At 30.5% G+C, this 24,422-nt stretch overlaps 2 protein-coding genes across 2 annotated transcripts in view; both read left to right on the top strand.

Annotated features, from left to right (window-relative positions):
* The window catches only part of LOC129971796 (dynein beta chain, ciliary-like), a 101,784-nt gene that overhangs the window by 32,152 nt on the left and 45,210 nt on the right, over positions 1-24,422 (top strand). The window contains exons 25-32 of the mRNA XM_056085772.1: positions 1,401-1,667; positions 3,216-3,377; positions 4,925-5,158; positions 6,920-7,180; positions 10,358-10,501; positions 10,607-10,786; positions 13,116-13,217; positions 14,477-14,782. Coding sequence (XP_055941747.1) covers positions 1,401-1,667; positions 3,216-3,377; positions 4,925-5,158; positions 6,920-7,180; positions 10,358-10,501; positions 10,607-10,786; positions 13,116-13,217; positions 14,477-14,782 — 1,656 coding nt within the window. The remainder of the gene's footprint in view (positions 1-1,400; positions 1,668-3,215; positions 3,378-4,924; positions 5,159-6,919; positions 7,181-10,357; positions 10,502-10,606; positions 10,787-13,115; positions 13,218-14,476; positions 14,783-24,422) is intronic.
* LOC129972476 (dynein light chain Tctex-type protein 2B-like) lies at positions 20,474-22,433 on the top strand. The gene is made up of 2 exons (XM_056086621.1): positions 20,474-20,605; positions 21,834-22,433. The coding sequence occupies exon 2, from the start codon at positions 21,850-21,852 to the stop codon at positions 22,222-22,224; it is 375 nt and encodes a 124-aa protein (XP_055942596.1). The 5' UTR covers positions 20,474-20,605; positions 21,834-21,849; the 3' UTR covers positions 22,225-22,433.

Genomic DNA, 24,422 nt, shown 5'->3' with positions numbered 1-24,422 from the left:
TGTGTGAATTTGTGTTGGAAATGTGTTTGAATTTAATACGTAGATGTCTCCGTAACACATACCATTATATTGTTTGAAGTGCATTCAATTCTGTACTTGTATGACGCTTTCAGTTTTTGAGACTTCGTGAAAACGTTTCCCAAATTTTTTCACCTTTTTACTTTTGGAGAGTGTTCATCCTAGACTGGTTTACGTACACAAGAAGCGTGCTCTGAAACTATTTCACCCACTGTTCAATGCAACGAGGATGCGGTAGTTCTTTATTAAATGTCATGCAAAAATGTCTCTGAACGGCGATAGACGAATAATGTTTTAGCATATTCCGAAACACAGAATGTTTTCTCTTGTATGGGTGGAGCAATATTTGATGCTAATGACATTGAATGTTTTATCTTAGCGATGATTTCGTTACTAAAAGAATTCTGGCTATTGCCAGATATAATTTATATAAAAGTAATTTCAGAATAAATTTTTTCGGCTAAATATATCAATTACAGAATTCACACTATGCTATTCTTTTTATTCCATTCAATATGAATCACCCTTTACAATGAAATAAATTTACGTTCATGAGGTAACAATAAACATGTTAAGCTAATATAGTTTTAGAATTTGTAGTCCAATTCTGATTATAAAAAAATATTCCTGAACTCCATTTACTAAAAACTAACATTTTTGTGACCTCAACAAATAATGAAATAGGATAACAAAATAATTAATGAAAAAAAAAAGGAATTTAGTTGAATATTATTATGAATTCTCTTAACTGAAAGTATTTTTGCTTCTTGGCTAGGCATTTGACGATATATTTGGTGACTTGGCATTGCGAAATTTCTACTGTTTTCTAGAAAATTCTGGAGTTTCTCAAGCATATGTAAAAGACATTCGGCAATTGCCGAAAGAGCAGTTCTGCAAACTTGACCACAAATCTAATCCATTTTTCTGCATGGCATCTTAAGTTTTCTCGGCCATATGAGTAAGATTATCTGAACTCTATTGCAGTTTATTGAAGATTGGTTTGTTTTACTATTAATATTAAACAATAATATTACAAATATTAATATTAAATATTTGTAAATAACTAGTACTATAAATAAATTTCTATTTGCACCGTCTTAATTAAAGTTCATTCAGTCTACGCACCCGCCCGAACTGTAACAATATGTTTATTCGCAAAATTAAGGATTAGATGGAATAATTTAAGATGATAGATGGAATAATTTAAAGCTAGATGATGCCATTAATTTGCTTATTAATGAATATTGGAAAATTCTACACATGTCTTATTTATTAGTGTTTCTAATTCACCCAACATATATATGCGATTTTATAATTTAAGTCACATTGATTTAACTAATCTACTGTGAATTGTTTTAGCCTGAAAAATTTCTCTCTTGCAGGCTGATATCGGCAGTTTATACTTGAGAGCAGGCGTCAAGAACATTGGGAGCCTATTCATGATGAGTGACGCTCAGGTGGCTGACGAGAGATTTCTGGTCCTTATCAATGACCTGCTCTCTTCTGGAGACATCCCAGATCTCTTCCCTGAGGCTGAAGTCGAAAACATCATTTCAGCTTTGCGATCCGAAGTCAAATCGGCCGGGATATATGATTCTAGGGAGAATTGCTGGAACTACTTCATCAATAAAGTGAAGCGGAGACTGAAGGTGAAGATAAAGTTGTAACGTCTTTTTCTAGTTTTTGTGCCAATGTAGTATCTTCTCCCTTTTTGCATAACAGGGAAGATTTAGTGATAACATAAAATATTTATTCCGTATTTATAACGAAATATATGCATGTTTACAAATTTTCCATGATAAAATTCCCGTTATACTCCGTTGCAATAAACAACATATATGTGATCAAAAAAGAATACTAAATGAAGTGGAGACTACATGTGAGAAAGTTGTTACACATTTCCTACTACAATAATTATTTTATTCTACTCAGAAAGCAGAATCGCGCCAGACCATTGTAGAAAAACTGTAATCACTTACTTAATGGCCATAACATGAAATATATTGTTCTCTGAACCCAAAATAGACAATTTTTACTTTTAAGGCTGTCATATCTATTAGAATTAATCTATACACAAGTTCACTTACGTTTTGTGATTAACACTCTGTTTTTTCTTTCTATTACCTTTTATAATATTTGATACTTTATCTGCTCACATAAGCCATATCAATTAATCACCGTCTGTTTTATGCTAATCACCTAATTTATTGATATCAATTCCTTAAGTACAGCTGTTTTCTTTCTTTTTTTAACGATTGTAAGGAAGCATTATTTAAGAAATAAATTTATTTACTATGTGCAGAATATTAAAAAGAGATATTTATTAACATTATTTAGGTCTATAACAAAGAAATTTATTTAAGGAATCCTTATTTAGGATTTTAAAACATGATCCGTATTTACACTTTTATTTAAAAAAAAAATCTTTTTTTATATTCTTTTCTCTAAAAATGCTCTCTATTTGATTTAGTTATCATTCATAAATCAGAATTCAGAATTTCAGAAATCATACACTGAATTCTGTAGATACAATTAAATGACCATTATTATTAAAGCATTGATTACCTTTAGGGTAACTATTTCTTTCTTTCTATTCTCGTAGAAAAAAGTAAATACAAATTTCGATACAAATTTATCGTGAAATTTTTTTCACGCATATGAAGTGCTAGGAAATAAATTGATTTTTCGAATGAAAAAAAATTAAAATTATTTAATAAATGCAGAAACATTTCAAAGGCGAAGTATGTACAACATTTTCAGAACTATGTATGAAAGTTATCAAAATTAAATTATGATTAAAGGTAAGAGCGGTACACAGTTTAAGCTTCAAGAGTTTCATATTTTGAGCAAACTGATTCTGCAGAATTCATCCAAAATTTTAATATTTAAAAAATATTTACTTATTTCTTAATTTCCAATCCCAAACAATTCATTCGAAGCTAATTGTTCCTAATCAAACTTTTATGAAAAAAGCTATAAAATCGAATAAAAGATTATCCTTATTCCTTATGTTATAAATATTGTTTTTAACGTTTATATTTTAAATCATGTTAATGTTTTTCAACTTTGTTTAATCATGTATTGACAGTAAAATATTAAACAGCCCTTGTAAATGATTATTTATGCAGCCAGACACATAAATGATTACAATTGAGAGAGAATTAAATTTTTTCCACACTGAAATTCCTTTTCCATAGGTTGTTTTATGCTTTTCACCCGTCGGATCAACTCTCAGATCTCGCAGTCGAAAATTCCCGACACTCATCAGCTGCACTTGCATCGACTGGTTTCATCCATGGCCGAAAGACGCGCTTGTCACAGTCTGCAATAAATTCTTGGAGGGTCTACCGGTTTTGGAAGTGAGAAATCCATGCCTTTTTTATCAACTAAATTAATAGTTATGAACAACTGAATGGCCCTTAGAAAATTTTAAGATTTAATTAGAAGATTTTATTTTGAGTGATATTAAATTTAATGCAGTGGCGGCCTTGTGAGTTTTCCCTATTATTATATTATTTATTAATAAACAAAAATTTTTAATTGTAAGTATCAGCTTTGTACGCTAGGAAATTACTGACGTATTTTTTCCGATGACTGACTGACTCTTAATGAAAGAAAACGGATGAGAATTAAAGCAGATGAATTGGCATCGGGACAACGTGAAAACGAAGCCAATATCAAATGTTAACAATAAATACTAGTGAATCTGAAAAACAAAAGTTAAAAAGTGAGAAAAAGCTTAGAAAAGCAAACCAAGAATTCAAAAGCGAACTTTGTATGAGGGGAACAAAATAAATAAATAAATATATATCGTACAGTTAATCATATGCGAAACTTAATCTGCGATCAGGGCAGCCCAGCCATTGTCAAATTCAATGGGGGGGGGGTTGTTTTGTCCTTTTGATAAGAGAAGTTATTGTGCAAAGTTTTGATGCTTCCCGAGGTAAGTCTTCGGATAGTCTCAACTTGTAAAACTTGCATTGATTCAATTTCTGTATTTGCTCTTTATTTTTCTATTCATTTTCTTTTTTATGGAACTCTCAGCGTGGTAAAGTAATAAAAGAAAAAAAATAAGGAACGTAAATTTACGAAAAAGGAGAAACAGGCTCTTCTAATAATTTTAAGAGATAATGCAATAATAATGGACGAATTGCAACTAGACTAGTCAATGATTATCATTTTCTAAGACCTAGAAACCCAGGAAGTTTCAGCAATAGAGATATATCAGGAATAGAGATATAGAGATAGATATGACTTTGAGTAACGCAGCGAAAACAATATCAGAGCCTTTATTTTCCTTTTTAAAGACAAATGCGTGTATGGACAAGGTGGGAAAATTAAAAAAAAAAGTATATTCCTCAGATCCTTTGAATTTTTTACTCACATGTGCATTTGCTTATCTCAGCAAAACTATTTCAATATATTTGAAAAAATAATTTGTTACAATATTGGAAACAATAGGTTTCAATACCAGTATTAAAATTTCATGCCCATAAATTGGCAAATATAGAGAATTCTTTTCTAGAAACTGGAAAAATCTGAATAGGGGAAAAATATTTTTTTTAAAAAAAATAAAGAATGCTCCGAATTTTTAAAAAGGACCATAGAATATAAAAATTACATTCATCCAGAGAATGCTTTAAATATAAGTATTACAAAAAATAATTATGTCTTGTTATACATGACTCAAATCTCTGTGTATGATGTTCACTATTTTTCATTTTGTCTATCAGCAGATTTCCTTAGTGTAATTGATTTAAACATGTTTAAAGGTACCAAATGAATGATAACAGATAAATAAAAATGAAATTAATAGCATTTCTCCAAAATTAATAATATTTAACAATTATTCCAAACAATTGATTGGTGCACATCATAATATAATGCTTTTTCTTTCGTTCCATAGCCCGAGCTTCGTGGATCAGTGGCTGATTTCGTTGCCTTTGTGTATCGCTCCGTGAACGAAATCAGCAAGTCATACTTACGAAAAGAGCGACGTTGCGTCGAAACCACGCCGAAAAGCTTTCTGCAGCACATCAAGACATATAAAATGCTGATGCAGAAAAGACATACTTTCCTCAGAGATAATATTGGAAGGCTGGAAGCAGGACTGCAGCGATTAGTCGATACTAGTCAACAGGTTAGTAAAAAAAATCAAGAACAACTAACAGCATAAAATATTGCATGAAATTTTTATTTGCAATTATGTATAGCACTACAATAATATTGTAGAATATCTGACACTACTTGGAAAATTTTGTAAGAAACTTTTGAAATCTGGTAAGGTATGAATAATAGTCAAATTATTATGAACACCCCCACAATATAATGTTGGACCAAATTTTCCCCTTAATATTTAATGGATTGTTCTTGGCATAGACTCTATGAGATATTGGTAGGTAGTATGAGAAATATGAGATCATATCCAATGAATTGCATTTTCCAATTCCTTAAGATTTGATGGTACAAAATCCAATTGCCTGACCCTATCTGCATAGTGTAATTGAAAATGCGATTCATCAGACCACAAGACTTTTTTTAGAGTCATCTGCTTTGCAGTCCTTATACTGCTGTACAAACTGGAGACGCTGGCTCTTGTTCAAGGCAGACAGAAGGGATTTCGAACAGGTGGTTGGCTCCCTTAACCTATACGGAATAATATGCGAGGAACAGTTCATTCGAAGACTTTCTTTTGAATTAAGTCTTTTTTGATTAAGCTTTTTGATTAAGTCTCTTGTTGGACTGGACAAATCTGACAAGTCTCCTTTCAGAAAGAGCTTTCAGCAGATTGTAATGACCACAAGCCTGATATTCCCTATTAGTACAATATATTGTGCGATAATCCCAAGATGCTGTTCAATGTTCAGAATGCCGGTCAATATTGGGAAGATATCGTAACAATGTTGTTCAGCATTTTGGGCTAATTGGGATTGAAATCTGGTCTTATTCTTGGAAGTCCACTCTCTATAAACATTATTAACTGCTGCTCTCAAAACTTCAAAAGTGCAGTCGTTTTGCTGGTACTGGTTCTGACTTTTAAAGCGCCTAAAATCATCCTTCATTCAAACTCGGTTAAATAATGTTTTTTGCCCATTTATTCTCAAGCAGCACATCGGTATAGATGTTTCACTTGTTCTGCATTCGCTTTTTATTGCTATCATGTCCTCTAGCGGCAACAAAGTGAAGTTATGGCCGATCTACATATAAGTGTCTAGTGGTCATAAGAATTTGGCCACTGAGTATATAAAAGAGATTTCCATTATTAATACAAACAATCACCTGAATTTAAATTCCATAAACCTCCATTTAAACATCTTCGTTTTCATAGCGATTCACACTGATATAAGCACCGTGTCCAAATTAATTCAGACTTGCGCACACACGATCTCGTTATTTATGTATATAAGATGACTCTCTAATTTTAAATTACAATATTTTTTAATAATTGAGTATGTTAAAAATACTTTGACCAAGTGCCGGCGTCTTGGCCTAGGGGTAGCGCGTCTTCCCTGTGATCTGAGCGTCCCGGATTCGAGTCCCGGTTCGGCCCTGGTTGTTCTTCCTCCTGTATTCTATCTGTAAGGTGTGTACAAGAACCCCTCATTTCCCTCCGCTGTAAAAAGAGATTGTGCAAGCGATTGTGTGAGTTTCATTTTCATATGAGATAGAAGTCAGACTTCTTCCCTCGGGTGCTCAGGGGCCTTTTACCCTCAGAAGCCACTGCACAAAATTCAGCTTAAATCGCCGACTTAGTCAGCGAACTTGTCTATGACAAGTGCATAAGTAACAACAACACCAATGTTGATAAAATAAGAACATAATGGTGTTTGGAAGAATTTTTTTTTTAATAAGAAGACATTTTCATTTAAAGAAATGCAATTCAAAATATATATTTTTTCAGGTGGATGTGTTGAAAGAGCAATTAGCCGAGCAAGAAGTGGAGTTGCAGCAAAGAAGCAGCGATATCGACGCTCTTCTGGAGACAGTTGTCAAGGAAACAGAAGTGGTCAGTCGTGAAAAGACGGTGGCAGCAGCCGAGGAAGCCAAGGTGTCCCGTATACATGCTGACGTCTCTCAGAGACAACGGGACTGCGAAGAAGATCTGGCCAGAGCAGAGCCAGCACTAGAGGCTGCCCAAGAAGCTCTCAACACATTAAATAAGGTCAGAAAAATCATGATCCAATTTTAGTGGATTCGATTCATAAAACCCCACAATTAAGTGGCAAATGCAACTGTTGAGGTCATATAGGTTTATATGACCTGTTGAGGTCATATATAATTAAACTAATCGCATTTGGTGACCAGCCTGTTTGCCCAAATTATTGACTTTTTATTCTGTTAAACCATAAATATGGAATGCATTTTAAAAAGAATTTCATATTGCTCTTTGATACCATTGAAAAAAATGAATTTAGTTGAATCAGTGTGTAACCTATTACTGAGAATTTAAATTAAAAAATACATATATACTACAAAATAAAAGCGGAAGTAAAAATTCCGTTTCGTAGTTAATACACAAAGAAAGCAATTTTTTTATCTGGATTTTTAACATTGCCAAAACATACACTTGAATTTTATGATGCATAAATTTGAATTTCATCATTCACTAAAAACATAATTACAGATGCTCTTGATTACTATGTTTGGTGTTCTGTTCAAAATAGCGTAATTATGGGTGAATGAAACAGAATTCGGATTTCTTATTTTGTTTAAAGGATAGTTTCCTTATTTTGTAAGCAAACTATGACAATAAAATATAACTTCAACCTACCATAGTTAGTGTATTGATTGGAAATATTGTATTAAAAATATTAAAAATAAAGAAAAAATTGGCTAGAAATGAAACTAAATTAAAAAATGTAATTTAGCATTAAAAAATGTAATTTTTTGAGTTTTAATGTAATTTGAGTAATTTTTTGAGTTTTAATATAACGTAAAAGCCAGTTTTGTGAAATAATAATTTTAGAAGAAATGGTCACCTGTTTCCATACGTAAGTTATAGCAGTTATCCATTCAATGATAGTAATGTCTAGTTTAGTACTGGATTAAGCTTTCTACATGACGACTATTTCTTGATTGCTTTTACATATTTTTCTTCTAACTGAATGGAATTTTGGGGAACACACCAAGCTCCCTTCAGAGCATTTCTGATAATATTTTCTCAATGAAGCAGTCTGAAGTGTTCGCATAATGATTCATTTACATTTGACTGTTGCTATTAGATAATAAGTAATAGAAGCGATTTCTGTGCCACGTACGCTGGCGTTATATATAGAGAGATTTTTCACTGCCAGACAAGATGGCACTGAGACAAAATGCTTACATGCCTTTCTTTTTACATTTGCAGAAAGCTGTTGTTCTGCATTTTTTTTTCATTTTGCGCAAACGTTTTGAGTAGGAAAAAAATGTGTTATTGCCCCATTTCTGATTGTTATAATAAAAGAAGAAGCATATTTGTGATTATAGAGAGTATGAATTGCTGAAATTCTAAGAAAACGTAGAATTTCCATATACCACAGTATAATACGTTATATTTATTAAGTTTCTTTAAAAATAAGATAATCCAGAAAATAATTTGAAATAAACACAATGTATTATAACTTAAAAAAAAATAAAATTGTCATTTTAATTTAAATTAATCGTGCTTAAATGATGTTAATGAATAAAATAATTAAATCTAATTAAAAAAATGATGTTAAATAATTAGATAAAGTATTATAAGTGAAAAACATTCTAAAAGTTTATTTGCAATTCTAACATAATGGCTAGAATTTTACAATTAAAGAAAATATAAAACAGAAATAATTATTAAGTTCAGAAACAAAAGATCTGTTCTTTCAGCAATGAATAGCAAATACACTATGCGCAATAAATTCGGGTACCTTCATATTTATCTTGTATGCATAAATCTGTGTAAAAAAAAAGCCCCACCTTTCAAGCAATCCAAACTCAACGTGATTGAAATAATTCATACTCCTTCTGTATTAAGTATAGCTTAAGAGTCTGATCTGTCTTCTACTATTTTGTCATCTACACTGAAAATGGGCCAAAATTGTGAATCTTATAAGCATTAATAATGATTATATTTACTTTAATTTTCAAAAAAAATGAATGTATGCAAATAACCTTTCCATGTTTTGTTTTTAATTGAATGTAATTTTGTTTTCAAGAATGAAAATTCAAAACTATAATACATTTTCGTTCTTCTTTATTAAAAAATGAAAGTAAAAAATCGAATTCAAATTGCTTTTAAAAAAAAGTTTGATTTTAATACCATTAAGTTCAATTTACTCTTTCAATCCTGCTATATCATTCACTATAATTACATTATTTACTCATTTACTATCATTGAATTAACTGGAAAATATTATATTCAAGTGCTTTACATAAATTCATAATCTATTTTTTCTCACTTTCTTGTATATGAAGTTTAGAAGAAAGTTTTGCAGTCATTAAAAAATTCAAACTCGAAATTTTGACGAATCTTCACTTTTCAGACCTGCCTTAGTTTCAAAAACATATTTTTTCAGCATTACGCCTGTGTATTAAAATGATAGTTCAAAAACAATTTGAGCTAGACGAATAAAATTTGATATATAGATTTGAGACTATATTTGCAAATTTTTACCATATTGTGAACGAAATTCATAGCCAGAAAGTCCGTCTACTTGACTGTTCGAGTAGAATTGAAATCGCTACTACTAGACACAAAGAGTTATGTAGATAAAACTTGGTACGCTACGCTACGCTACCCGGGAAATTGCTTTTGTATTGTGATCATGTTACTGGGCTCCGAACCACAAAGTCCCAGGTTCTACCCTTGCTCATCACAATTCGCCACAATATTGTGGTGAAGTAGTTCCGTGTCAAATTATGGTTTAATCGATTGGAAAGAAAGGCCCCTAAAACACACAAATATTAGCAGGATAGGTTCAGTAAAAGTTTTAGATTCATGTCAAAGATCTAAATTTCGTAAGAATTGTTCGTGAATGCCATATAAGGAAATCACGGTCTTACCCAAGATCCCACAGTTTTGCGTGAGAGGAGAGGGCTAATACTTTTATTGATAAATATTCGGAAAAGTTAAAAAAAAAAAAAAAAAAAAAAAAAAAAAAAAAACGAAAGTTTTACGGTCTTACCCAAGATTTCTATCTTGACATTTTTTTTTTTCCATTTTGATATAGCATACCCAGAAACTAATATGCAATTCGGATGGAGAGAAATCTAAGCTTAAAAATAATGTAATATGTTCAACAACTGCAAATAATATTTTAGTCAGTGGTTTCATACTCTGCACTTTGTGTTTATTTATTTCAAACAATATAAAGTCTCATTTCAGAGCAATTTAACGGAGCTTAGAAGTTTCGGTTCACCACCCGTAGCTGTTCGAAATGTAACGTCTGCTGTTATGGTACTTCTTGCGACAGATGGAAAAATTCCTAAGGATCTATCTTGGAGAGCAGCCAAGCTCACAATGAGCAAGGTGAGACAAACTCGTTCCTACCCATGCGATTAATCTTATTCTTATCCTCACATTCTTTAGGATGAGATATTATTAATGTATAATAATATTTGCTTTTTGATTTAGGTGGATAACTTTTTAGATTCTTTAATCAATTTTGACAAAGACAATATTCATGAAAACAGCTTAAGAGCAGTGCAGACTTACATCAAGAGCCCGGAATTCAAGCCCGAGGTGGTGGTTGGAAAATCTCAAGCAGCAGCGGGTCTTTGTTCGTGGGTTATCAATGTACTCAAGTATTATGAGGTACATTTCAATAACATGTATATTTTTAGCAAAATGTTTGTTTCTGCAATATCGTTATCTGCAATATTTTAAAAAATTTTAAGTGTTGTCTACTTCAACTTATCGCATATGTCATAAAAGTAATACGTCAGTGGAAAGTGTTAATCATAATTTTTAGTAAAAATATTGCTATGGAAATCGTCCGGTGGGTGTACGGTACGAGATATCTAGTGCTGGGTAACGAAAGATGATGATTTATTATATGAAAACAAGTTGTACAGACTGAAAAAAAGTCAAGATGTTCACAAATAACAGCACTTAATGCGACAAACAATAAACCAGACAAGCTAATTGCTTAATAAAAACAACATTGCATTGCAATACCAATACAAAATAGAGAGAATTCCATTGACTGATTTAGTTTAGCTCATTTGCATTGATATAGGTTATGAGGAGATTCTAATTCCATTTGGTATAGCCTGTTCCTCGTCAAATCCATGGACCATCTTGTTAAAAGGGATGAATAGTACCTCCTTTAGGCTATATGATTAGGGCTCTGATAGTAGCACTTTATATGGAAGCTTTATATGAATAAAGCTAACTTTAGCTATTAGAGAAGAATAAGTTTTCCCGGAGGAGTGTCAGGAAAAATTGGTACATATCATGGGTTTTGCATTGACGGGAAAAACAAAGAAAATCTGCAGCAGATAGCTCAGCCCTAAGATACAAAGAATTTCTTAAAACGCATATCGGTATACCAATTTCTAGCAATTAAGAGCAATGCCATTAGGTAAAACCTATAATTTTTTTCCGGTTTATGTTTTTCAGCCGTAACAAGTTTTTTCCTGTTAGTTCACTGACATACATACTCTGATTCTAGTGAGCACATCCTCTATAAATATGGAAAGGGGATTTTGTTCCTGGAGTTAGATTCTATTTTAAATTCACTCTGTTATTATTTTTGCTTTAGTAGAGTTTTCGAAATGAATTTCTAAATGATTAACCAGGCACTAATTTTTATTTTCTTGTGTACGAAGTCTAGAGAAAGAACTGCAATCGTCAAAATATTGAAATCCGAGAGTGACGAAATCTCTACGTTTCAAACTTCTCTGAATTCTAAAAATACACTTATGGCATTATGTCTGTCTGCGAACATGATAACTCAATAATACTTTCAGCTAAATGAATGAAATATGGTATGTAGTCTTTACACACAATTTATAGATTTCTATTAAATTTTGAGCAAAATGCATTCAGAGGAAGTTTGTAATTTTAACTTATATCCGGATGTTCGAATGTAAGAACAAAATGAAGAAAGCTAGATGGATGAGATTTGATATATGGATTTACATCTAAAGTATAGATATCTATTAAATTTAGAGTCTAATCCGTCAAGGGATTAAACGTCTATCGGTCTGTACTTTCACAAGTATTTATAACTTAAAAACTGAATGATTTAATTACATGATATTTGGAATGTGATTTTGTACCTACAGGTGTAGTTCTGTATCAATTCATGAAAAAAATTTCTAAAACACAAATTCGATTTTCGGGTACTATTAACCCCATATCAGGGATTAATCGGCCCAATATAATCGTCAAGAAATCACACAGTAGATTCAATACAAATGATAAAAATTCAAAAAAAGGATCAATATTTCTTTATTACTTTTCGCCAATACAATTCAAGGCATTAGTGGCCATATCCAAGGTACAGACTTTGATATGGGGCTGGAGGAGGATAACATTTGTAATAGAGATTATGCAAGGAAAAAAAACTTCCTTTGGAGAAACACTTCCACTAATTTTAACTGTCATTATATCGGCATAGTAATCAGTGGTATAATTGTTTAGAATGCAGCTTGTCTTATATGAGTTTATTATTTCTGCATGTGCACTGCACTACAACAAAATAGCCAGCCTGCCTAAGATTATTACATAATTAGTAAATAATTAGCATTTTTTTCTGTCAAAGAAAATGCATAAGATTTTATCATTCTGAACATCTAAAATAAATGTATTTCCTATACAGACAATGAAGGTTCTTAATAGAGAGCACCTCTAATTAATTATAAAATACTATACATCTACGAATAAGGAATCTAATGTATTAATTTCATTTTTATCCCTACCTATATAACTGTGAGACGGATAAAATCACACGTACTCATTTAGTCAAGGACTCCAGTGACAATTTCAAGACTGTGCACGTATAGGATATATTGTTGTATATAAGTTTATATATTTACCTTGTATATAAGTGTAGGCATTTGCGTAATTTGTATTGCTGAATTTGTAATATTATAAAACAACAACAATAATATCATTTTTTTTTCCTTTCTTCCTATAGGTATATTGCGATGTCGAACCGAAACGCAAGGCTTTAGCTGAAGCTAATGCCGAATATAATGTAGCGAAAGAAAAGTTAGCCAGAATTCAAGAAAAAGTGACGGTATGAAAAGTTTTTATTGATACGTACGTGTTCAATCAAATATTTAGTATGTAAGATCTTGCTTTGGACATGCAGCTCTAACAAAAAATACTCTTTCAACTCTAGCAAACAAGATGAAAAAAAAAGACTCTTTCTAAAATGTGAAACATATAGAAAGTAATTATATTTTTTGAGTTCAAATTACTGTGTCCAAAAAAAAAAATTAAGAATATTCTGTTGAATTTTTTTATACCTTTCTATTTAGTATTTTTGGGTTCTGTTATCTCTGTAGTAGAATCTTGTTATCCAACATTAGTTTTGAATAAATAAAAATCATAGCTTTAAAAAAGATACTCAATAGTTTTCATTACCATGCAATTATCTCTTCGTCCTGTGATTTTTAAAGATATCAATTTTAGATACACACATGATACAAAGGCAGTAACACAATTAAAGTTACAGTTGATTCCAATTTATGTAATTTGCCTATACGGTCGTTCTAAATCTATCGTTATTTTTGTGAATAACTTTGTTTTAATCAGTCAGAACTTGATTTGGTTTTTTTCAGCAATTGTTATTTACGGTGATTAAAAAAAAAAACGGCTGTTGTTTCAATGGAAAAACAAGAACAGCCAAATGAAATCAATGATGTTAAAATTCTTCACGAAGCTAAACGAAATTTTATTTTAGAAGCATTGAAATAAATGAAATTGCAAAGATAGCATTGTGGTATTTTTATGAAATATCTTGATATATTTGCTAAAAGCCATAGATATGCAAGGTGTCAAATTATTTATTATACAGCATCGAAATTCCCATTTATGTTGGATAACTTGAACCTTTGTTTTAGAGTGAGTTGTCAGACAACTTTTGTAATTTTCTTTATATTTCAATTTTTCAAGAAGAGTTTAAACATCTTGAAAATAACACTTTGTATTTTTTCAACTAATCTTGATAAAATACAAATTCTGAATTATGTGGCAGAACTGTATTTTCTAAAATTTATTTTGGGAGTGGGTACCGGATAAGGTTACTTACAAAATTGGGGAAGAAAACAGCATATGTTTAATGAATTTGATTTTTGCAAAGAATTCGACGTTGGAATAAAGCAAACATTTGGAACATGAATTTTTGTTTTCATAAAAAATATTGGAAAAAAATAGAAGAAGTCATTATCTTTATATTTTTTTTTCGATTAAATGGCAAAATAAACAAAAAAAAGTAAAATTTTTTAAATAAAGTAAAAAAAAAAAAAAAAAGGTTATATTTTTTTTACTTAGGAAGTAGAGTCCCGACTAAGCGACCTGAAGGCCCGTTGCGAGGCCGCTACCGAGGCCAAAGCTCGTTGTGAGTCAGAGGCACAGAAGACAGCATTCAGCATCCATCTCGCCAATCGTTTACTAGGTGGATTGGCTTCGGAGCGTCAACGCTGGTCTGAACTGGCCGCTGACTTCAGAATCCTGATGCAAACCTTGCCAGGCGACGTCCTGTTATCATCAGCTTTCGTTGCTTACCTGGGTCCTTTTACCAAAACCTATCGCCTGCAATTACTGAACGATTATTGGAGACCCTTCCTGGAGAAAAAAGTAAGCCTTCTTTGTTTTTCGGTATAGTTTATTGAGTTCTTTCAGAGATAACTAAATCTAAACAATAATTATTTATTCTTGAGATCGAATCGTCATTTGTTTTGCTATTTTTAAATTCATTAATACTAAATATTTTTTATTGATTTTTCTAGAATATTTTAGCCTAAATATGTTTAATGTTATTTTCTTTTATACTGGATGTTTATACGATTCATATAATGTATGGTTTGTTAACGTCGCTTTTTTATAAGTCTTTTGTTGTGTGTAAGAAATTAGTTCAAGTAAAAGGAAAAAACACTTTTTTAACTGTTTTTCAGAAGAAAACCAGAATTTGATTATCTATTTTATATTTACTACATTAAAGATTGGTAGAACACTAAACAAGTGAAATCCAAATAATATGGAATAAATTACTTCATCATTACTCGATGTAGTATTAAATATTTCATTTATAAGTGACAGATATACTTTAGTCGTACATATGATGCTTTTATATATATTTTTTTATTTGTTCTATAATTTGGACATTTATTTGGATTTAATTAAACGACGAAATCTACCAACATCTGCTTAAAATTAGCCCTGGTTTCTTCTTCAATATAGAAAGCATTGCACGAAAGCAAAGACTAGAATTGAAGTGCAGCATTAAGTCTGGTGGTAAAAATACAATTGCAGATTCCGTGTCATAAAAATGATTGCATAATAAATTTGATGATGATTCGCTTCTTATACAGATGTAAAAATTTAGGAAATTAACTTCTATAAGATTTATGGAAGATATAATTTCAGGGCAAATATTGTATTAAAATTTACAAAAATATCTAATTAAAATTTATAAAAAATATGGTATATCGCAATGGAAACTACTACGCGAAGAAAAATTTGCCTTGACATTTGGAGCATAGTGCTGAAGAGTTGGAATGAAATGTCTCTCAGATGTCAGAGTTTAGTTAGTTAAAATGCCAACAAATTGTGAACCAGTACATAAAATCACGAAAGTCATGTAAAATACAGAGTAAGAATTATTTCGTAAACAGGAAATGCAATTAATTTAAATTTAATTCAGTGATAATTTTTTCTTTGGTTACATACAATCAATATAATGGATTTTATAATGGGTATTGTAACTGTAATTCATCGCTTAAGTTTTTTTTTATTTCCTTATACTAAGCTGCTTCTTTGATATATGTGTAAAACTTGGTGTCTTAAGTTTGTTTTGTTTTTAAATCAGTCTTTTTATTTCAAAAATTGTTCTTACTGTGGATCATGAAGTTTGCAAGCGATTCCGAGAAATTCATATGTCGTGTTTATGACCACAGGTTCTGTACTAAAATGAATAATTTGTGCATGCCTGACGTCATCTTAAAGTTTGTCTAAGATCTTTTGTCTCATCTTGTGAATCAAAACTTCCCTGGAATAGTAAAACTTATTTCCATGCATGATTATTAAAGAATTCAACCATTAGAAAATTGTCTAATTATTCAGCACCGAAAGTTTTAATTGGTCGCCTAGTAACGGAATGAATTCAAGTGATGTTGCAGTCACATAACAAACATTTCTGAGAATATAATTTAACTACCTGTTGTCCTGCATTCTTCTTCTTTTTGAACATGCGCAATATAATCTATGTGTATGAATAATTAATTATTCATAAGGTCACGGCGCTTTATGTATGTCATGTGAGTTAGACTTCATTATTTGAGGTACTTGCTTTGAAACGTTTTGCCTTAGCTGCGATTGTAATAAGAGCTGATAAGCTTAATTAAAAAAATAATTATAGAATTCCAAATTGATCCTTACAAACAGTTCTATAATAAGAAAATAAAAATGGTAAGATGATTTCTTTAATAATTATTCTCCACTTTGATAAGGTAAACCGAAATACAAATATAATATATTACGAGGCTTATTCGGAAAGTGATTTCCGTTATGATATAGAAACATTACCTGAATTTCAGTTTAATCATCCAGCATATTAAGGTATCTGACTAGATTGAAAACATAAATTTGGTTGAAAATGAGCATATTTTTGCTGTTTTAAAAAATAAGTACATTTCTGTTTTCAGTGATATCTTTATTTTGTCTCTATGCCAATTAAAAGTCAAGTTATAGCAAACTATTGTCATGCAAGTGATGCTTATTTATAAGCAGTTAAAAATTTTAGATGCATTTTCTGAAAAGAGAATTTTTTCATGATTCTATTGTACGAGTATCGTCATATCTAAAAAAATAATCAAGATATCGTAATGAAGCTTATAATTAGTGCTCATTATGTTATGGAGAATGTAATGAACCATGGATTTGATGTTGAATGCTCTAGAAGTGATTTATGATTGTTTAATGTAAATATTATTGAAAAAAATCCAAAATTTCACTAATAATTTTATATACTACTACACACAAAAATTTTATTTTGGATTATAATTCTTATCTGATTATTATTTACACTTTAAGATATGTTACATGTTACACATGTAATTTCACAATGAAAAAGCAAAAACTGCAACAATTTTTTTCTCTAGAACAATTCTAGTTTTTGTAAATAAATGCTAAAATTTACATCAAAGTATGCCTTTTCTTCAAAAGCTACTTGTATATTTATGTAATTTCTCTTTTTTCGTCATTTTATCTATATATTAATTAAAAAAACCTCAGGTGAAAATAAAAATATTTGCTTTTTTGAAAATTCGCTCCGAACCTAATCGAATACCTTGACAATTATCGTATTGAAAAATAAGGGTTTAAATACCGATATTATAGAAGATGGACATCTGTAATGTTAGTCAGGGTATACGGTTATATTACTCAATCATCGTCATGAAAATGTAGGTCATTCAAGAATCGTTTCATCTGGAAGAAAAGATGAAAATGTTTTGACATCAGAATACAGGACGATGATTCATTTGTTTCCAACCAAAAGACTCCATAATTGTTGAGTCACATGAGTGGAATGTGTCCTGGCATTGTCGTGCAGTAAAATTGATGCCTTTATAAAGCCAGATGCGTCTTCTGTTTCGAATGGTGCGTCGCAGAATTCTCAACGTTGCATCGTCAGCAAAGTCATTATTGGTTTTATCTTTGCTAATTTCTTTTATGATGCTGGCATATAAAATCTGGTTTCTCGATACGATAAATGTCTTAATATGAAGAGTGCATCGAAATGTAGTGTAATCTTTGTAAATCGTTATTGAATCTGCAACTTTGTCCACATCTGTTTCTGTTTTCTTTTACACAATAATGGAACTCACTTTCTGAACAATATTCATAATTTTACTTAAATTTAAATACATTTTTTTAAAGAATGAATTAATTGTTTACTTGACTGAAACGGTCATCTTAAAACCAATATTACTTGTTACCAATATCGTATTAATTTTCATATTACAAATTTGCATCTTATTTTCCTAGTTAGTTAGAAATGTATATAAGAGAATTTTTCTTTTTTATATCTCTATTTCTTAAATGATAAAAATGAATGTGTGTGTGTGTCTATATCTGGGCTTCTGTGCATATATTAGCACTGTAAGTCAGACCGTTGATTTGCATTTACAAATTTGACAAGTATATACCTAGGGGAGTAAAAATGAGGCCGGTGTCCTGGCATAGGGGTAGTTCGTCTTCCCCGTGATCTGGGCGTCCTGGGTTCGAGTCCCGGTTCGGGCATGTTTGTTCTTCATTTGTGTTCTATCTGTGAGGTGTGTAAATGTGCCCCCCTGTAAAAAGGGGTTGTGCAAGCGAATGCGCGAGTTTCATCTTCATATGAGCTAGAAGTCAGACTTCTGCCCTCGGGTGCTCAGGGGGTCTTTACCCTCAGAAGCTACTGCACCCCCTTTCCGTGGTAAAGCGGACACAACATCATCATCAGTAAAAATGTGCCCCTTGAAGCAATTTTTTTTTAAAAATTAATTAAAAATTTAGCTAAAATCTGACAATTTTTTGCAATAATTTCAAAAAAAAAAAAAAAGTTGTACAAATATGATTTAACACTATTTCGAAATTTGAAGGTCTTTTTTTTTAATAATATTAGTTTCATAGTAGTGCAAAAAGTTCCGAAATTTTGGCAATTTTTTTCTTTCGCGTATGTTAAGTGTAGAGAAAGTATTGTAATCATTGAAAATTCAAGCTCGGGATTTTGACGAATTTTCATGTTTTAGACCCCCTTGAGAAAGAAAAACACATTTTTCTAAAACGTTTATTTGTCTGTCTGTGACAAAGATAATTCAAATATGCTTTGAGTTATATGAACGAAGTTCAGTATTCATTATTTACGCCAAATTTGTAGATTGTTTTAAAATCAAATTTTGAGCTAAATCCATTTGAAGGAAGTCTGTTTGTTCCGGCTGTTCGAATATAAGATAATACGATAACTACAAAACTAAGATAGCTAGATGAGTAAAATTCAGTACACAAATTTAATATCTATAGTGTAGATACCTGTCGAATTTTGAGCCAAATCGAACGAAGGGTTTATCATTGCCTATCTATGTGTATTTTCAGAAATATGTAAATATGAAAATTCAGAAACGTAAAAAACTTTAATGTATAAACTTTAGTACGGAATTTTGTTACTGCATGTGTAGTTCTGCGCGAAATTTTTATTTTAATCAGTTGGTAAAATCGCGACTAAAACACAAATTCGATTTTCAGATATCTTTAACCATATACTAGGGATAAATCGACAAAATTGCCTCATTTCTAATATTCTAGCGTAGTTGCATTGAAATTTAAACCGTTTTCATATTGTTTAGCAATTATTTGATCTCGTTATTGTCGAAAACTAGAAAAGTATAATTCTGTTTATTGCCTGTGTAGATTGTATGTAAAATGTGATAGGAATCTAGTGAAATTTAGGAGACAGATGCGGTGCGTATTTTTGTTTTTAATAAAGCAATGATGTTGTATCACCAGTCACCTTCAAGAAGGGTTATATACGCAATGAATAAACCTTTTATAAAACAATTCAAATACCTCGACTTTAATATCTGACAATTTGACAGAATCACGTACTTGAAGTTATATCTAAAGGATTTAACTGAAATTAAATATAACCCAAACCTCCGTCGAACCACTTGTCACCAAAGTTGATAAATATCTTAGTAATTATTTTATTTTATTTGGAAAATTAGGTTTTTTAGTTTGTTTTATAAATATGTATTTGCAACTGAATTTTTAAAAAATCTTATTTTATATACGAATAATTTTGATGACATTTGAATAAAGACATGAATTTGAGTAATGATTTTTGATGACATTTGAATAATTTTATAGATGACAGCATGATATCAATGAATATTTCGATGACATTTAATGTAATCATAGTTTTAATAGGTTACGAAATTCAATTCTAATTGTATTAATTACCTATAAAATCATTCATCAAATCAATCAAAGCTTGACATCAAATGAATCAAGTCTGATAAGATCCTTCTAACATTTCTGATGGATTTATAACCATTATTTTCAGAAGTGTCATTTTCAATCATACTACATTGAACATACGCTGTATATATCGATCGAGAAAAAAGCCAGATTGGTTATCTCCAAGATGTATTCATTAAATTACACTTTTATAATTTGTTGCCATAATGGTAACACTAAGAGAAAAACAAGAATTCGTTTTGTTGAAGAGCGTTGCCATTGGAAACGAATCTTCTGAAAGAATTAACAAGACCTTTTCACGTTTAGACTTCACCTTGATCTCTTTTTCCAAGCTGCGTAACGAATAACCATCGATTTTTATGGGTGAAAAGGAAAAAGAATCCACTTTTCATCTGCTTTGTACGATTCTTCGGATTTATTACTTATTCGAGAGAAGATTACGAGGTAAGTTTCATTCAACGTTTTATTTTTGGGAAAGAAAATAGCTTCTTGTACTTTAGGGTTTAGTTTTGTATTGTGTGTTTGGGGCTAAAAGTAATATTGTGCAACTGATTGATGAGATTTCTGATTGATAAGTCTGAAATGGGTAAATTATTTTCCTTTATTGATGAGTAATTTCTGAATTTCATATTTTTTCTGTTTGACAACTGAAATCAAGCTCTACCATACAGGCCTTTTTTTAAAAATCTGAATGCAAGGAAAAAGATTATATTATTTCTTTAAAAACATAATGTATTTTTAAACCAAAATATATAAAACAGTTTAATGAAAATTACGGACATCAATCTGTTCACTCAAAATTATTTTTGATTCCTTTACCGAAAAGATGCGAGTGTATAATTTTTCAAATAATAACCATGAATAATTAAAAAATAACTAATTTTTTTTCAAATATATTAAAGACAACTTGTTAAAAGAATACGTTTAATTGTTTTTGTATTTTAGTTTGGAACTCCTTTTTTTTCACTTCCAGAATCGGAGAATCGCGGTTTTATTTCTATATTGTAACTATGGGTGGTTGAAACTTAAATATCCTCTTGATAACGCTGTGTGAAGAATTTGATGCTTATTAAAGTGTCGCAGTCGTTACCATTATAAATATTGTTATTAAAAGCATCCAATTAAATATTAATTCATAAATTTCTAATAATGTCAAAATTATAAATGAAATAAAAAAAGTTAATCTTCTTTGTGGTATACATAACTTAATATCATAAGTTTGTAATACAATGCAAAAGATATTCAATTGGTTTCTCTGAAATCACCAAAATTTTTTCAGACGAATTTAGGTTTTCAAAAATGAATATTTATTACAGAATTTAGTGGCAGGGTTAGTATTAGATAATGGCTTGTTAGAAAAGAAACCGAATGAGTCTTAGTGTTTGAATTTTACAGTCAATGACAGCGTTGTCAAAATGTATCTAGACTTAAATGGGTAACAAATTTTAAATAATTGGTAATACCATGATTAATTTAGTGTAAAAAATAATGTTTTAAATAAATGATAAGATTAAATTGTATAAGGATTAATTCATATTTAAATATTTAATTTTTAATTATTTAATCCAGTCAGTACCACATCATTAAAGTAGATAATGCAAAACAAATACAAAACCAATCGATATGACGTCTTGTATATTTTAGAACTTTTCTGTTCTTTTCCTTCTGGCAGGCAGGCTCTTCAAAGCATGTCTGAAAAGAAAAAACTCAACATACGTCCCTCTCCAGATCAGAAATTCGATTCAGCAAGTGTTAAGGCTGCCCTCAAAGAATTGGTTTCAGAGGAGTTAGGAGATAAAGGCTACGACTATATATACGCTCCTGACTGGACAAAGACCCTCAGCAGAAAGATCCATGACAGGCTCAAAAGCTTGGTAGCTTACCACCGTTACAAATTTGCTGTCCAAGTTGTCCTTGGAGAGAAGCATGGCCAAGGCATGAGGGCTGCAAGTGGCTGCTTGTGGGATGAAGACACGGATGGAAGTGCTACTGTTGTCGTCAGTAAGGAAACCATGTACTGTATCGTCAGCGTCTATGCCGTCTATTGTTACTGCTACGAATGAATGTTTATCTACTTATGCATGAGTTGATGGTTTCAGACATTGTGATTTGTGCCACTAACGAAGAAGATTGTTCATGTATTGTTTCATTGAGTAAATGAAATGTTTTAAATCGTTAATATCACCATCATCAAGAAGAATGACATTATAACTATGTGGTTGGAATATTACATTTCTTACAAAATATTTCATCTGTCTACTAACACTTAAAAAAATTGATTTTTTCTTCTTTTTTCTGCAAAATTCTGCATTTTTCAATAGAGCTTACTAATGCTCCAAAAATAGAAAATAGTGTATTAAACTATGTCTCTAATCTGAATTATTTTAAATGAATCCAATGGTACAATTTTGGTTTATATATTTCTTTTCCTATAATGTTTTATTGAAATAAAGGCCAACGATCAAGCAAATATAATTTTGGCTTATCGCAATGGTTTGTTATTTTGGTTTCATAATATTACGTTCATTTTTGTAATGTCAAAATGGAATCTTAAATGAAGGTTAAAACTTCTTTTCTGAAGATTCGCAATGTAGAATCTACATCGTAGGGACTTGTTATGTGCTATCTCAAAAGGCATCACGCAAAATTCACACTGCTCTGAAAAAAATAAACCTACTAAAAAAAACTTGGTTAAAATACCGATTTCCATTCTTTGGGATAAACTCTTTCTGCGATTTAATAAAGTTCATTTTTGATGTTGTAAAATATATGAATAATTTCTTTATAGAAATGGAATTTACTTTCCGAACATTTTTAGAGTTGTGCATATTAAATATTTAACTTTTGATGTAAAATGTGATGCTTAATCAAAGCCAATAATATTCTACCAACCATGGTGCAGCGCTATCTAGAATAAATGTTGAGTTAATATAACAATTAAAATGTGAATTATTACATTGGAATATTATCGTGGATTTAATCTGCAGAAAGTTAAAATAACCGTTCACCGTAGATAAAAAAATATTGACCCTCGCATTAAAAAAATCTTTGAAAAGTAATTTCTCCTCCACATCCCATGAAGTAGAACAAAATCTTGAGATTATTTGTTCTAACTGAAAAGTTGCATATATTAAAAGTCAAATAAAAGCTAATTATTTTGAATATTATACTGACGATTACAATTAACTTAAATTTTTTGAAACTGTACAGTTTTCCTATTTTATTGGTTATTATACTGATATTCATTAAAAGTATCTATTAAATGTTTTGAATTATTCTTAATTTTTCTCCCAACAAAATTGGCTTTACCTTTTAATTTCACTTTATACTCTACAGAGTTTCGATAATATGGTCATTTATTATGAGTTTAATTGAACGAAAAAAGTGGCAGAAAAGTCTTTGATAAAAGTCTTATTTATTGGCATTTCTTTCGGAATAATTTTACGAATTTTTTGCAATCATTTCCGATTTTTGCTTTTTCTTTTTGTACTAGTTGCTACTGGCGATCAGGTGGTTTGCCAGAAATATAATCCAGACGGTTGCTTAATTTCGTAAAATATAAAAAATATCGTATAAATCTTTATGATATAACGACATGTGCATGATTCCACCAAATTGTCAGATATTAAAGCCGTGCTATTTTAATTGTTTTATACGTAAGTTCTGTTTATTATTTACAAGACCTTTTCTAATGGAGATGAGTTTTATAATATCACGGCACTATTAACGATGTAAATGTGTGGTTCATCTATCTTCTAAGTTGCAATGTGTTGGAACTTCACCTTTTTTTATTCGTCTCTTAAACTGCAGAATCCTTCTTAAATTTTTAACAATGGAAGAAAACCACAGGATTAAAAATTTGATAAAATAATGAAAATAGTTTGAATTTCATGACAACAATTTAAATTATTATTGTTAAATTAGATAAAAAAACAATTTTAAAAACGTCAAAATTCACGATACATTGCTTTACTGTTTGTTTTAAATAGTTATTATTAAAAAGAGATTTTTTTTAAAATTTTGAAATAATATAAAATTTATTTCTATGCAATAATATTTTCAGAAGTTATAGTGGGAAAACGCCGAAATTCAGTTTCATTTTTAATTATTTAATATTTTTATCAAAATTTTAAAAAAAATTGCTCAAAGATGCACATTTTTACTTTCTAAACTACACAAGCGCCAAATTTAGTAGTTGCAGGCCAAACAGTCTGGCCTGTAGAGCGGAAATACATGTACACTTTCATATGTATTATTATTG

Source organism: Argiope bruennichi, chromosome 6 (assembly GCF_947563725.1).
Source record: "Argiope bruennichi chromosome 6, qqArgBrue1.1, whole genome shotgun sequence".
NCBI lineage: Eukaryota > Metazoa > Arthropoda > Arachnida > Araneae > Araneidae > Argiope > Argiope bruennichi.
This window is presented reverse-complemented; position numbering and strand designations above follow the sequence as displayed.

Excerpts from the sequence above, each read along its gene's own strand:
- LOC129972476 (XM_056086621.1), top strand. The coding sequence starts at position 21,850 with ATGTCTGAAAAGAAAAAACTCAACATACGTCCCTCTCCAGATCAGAAA.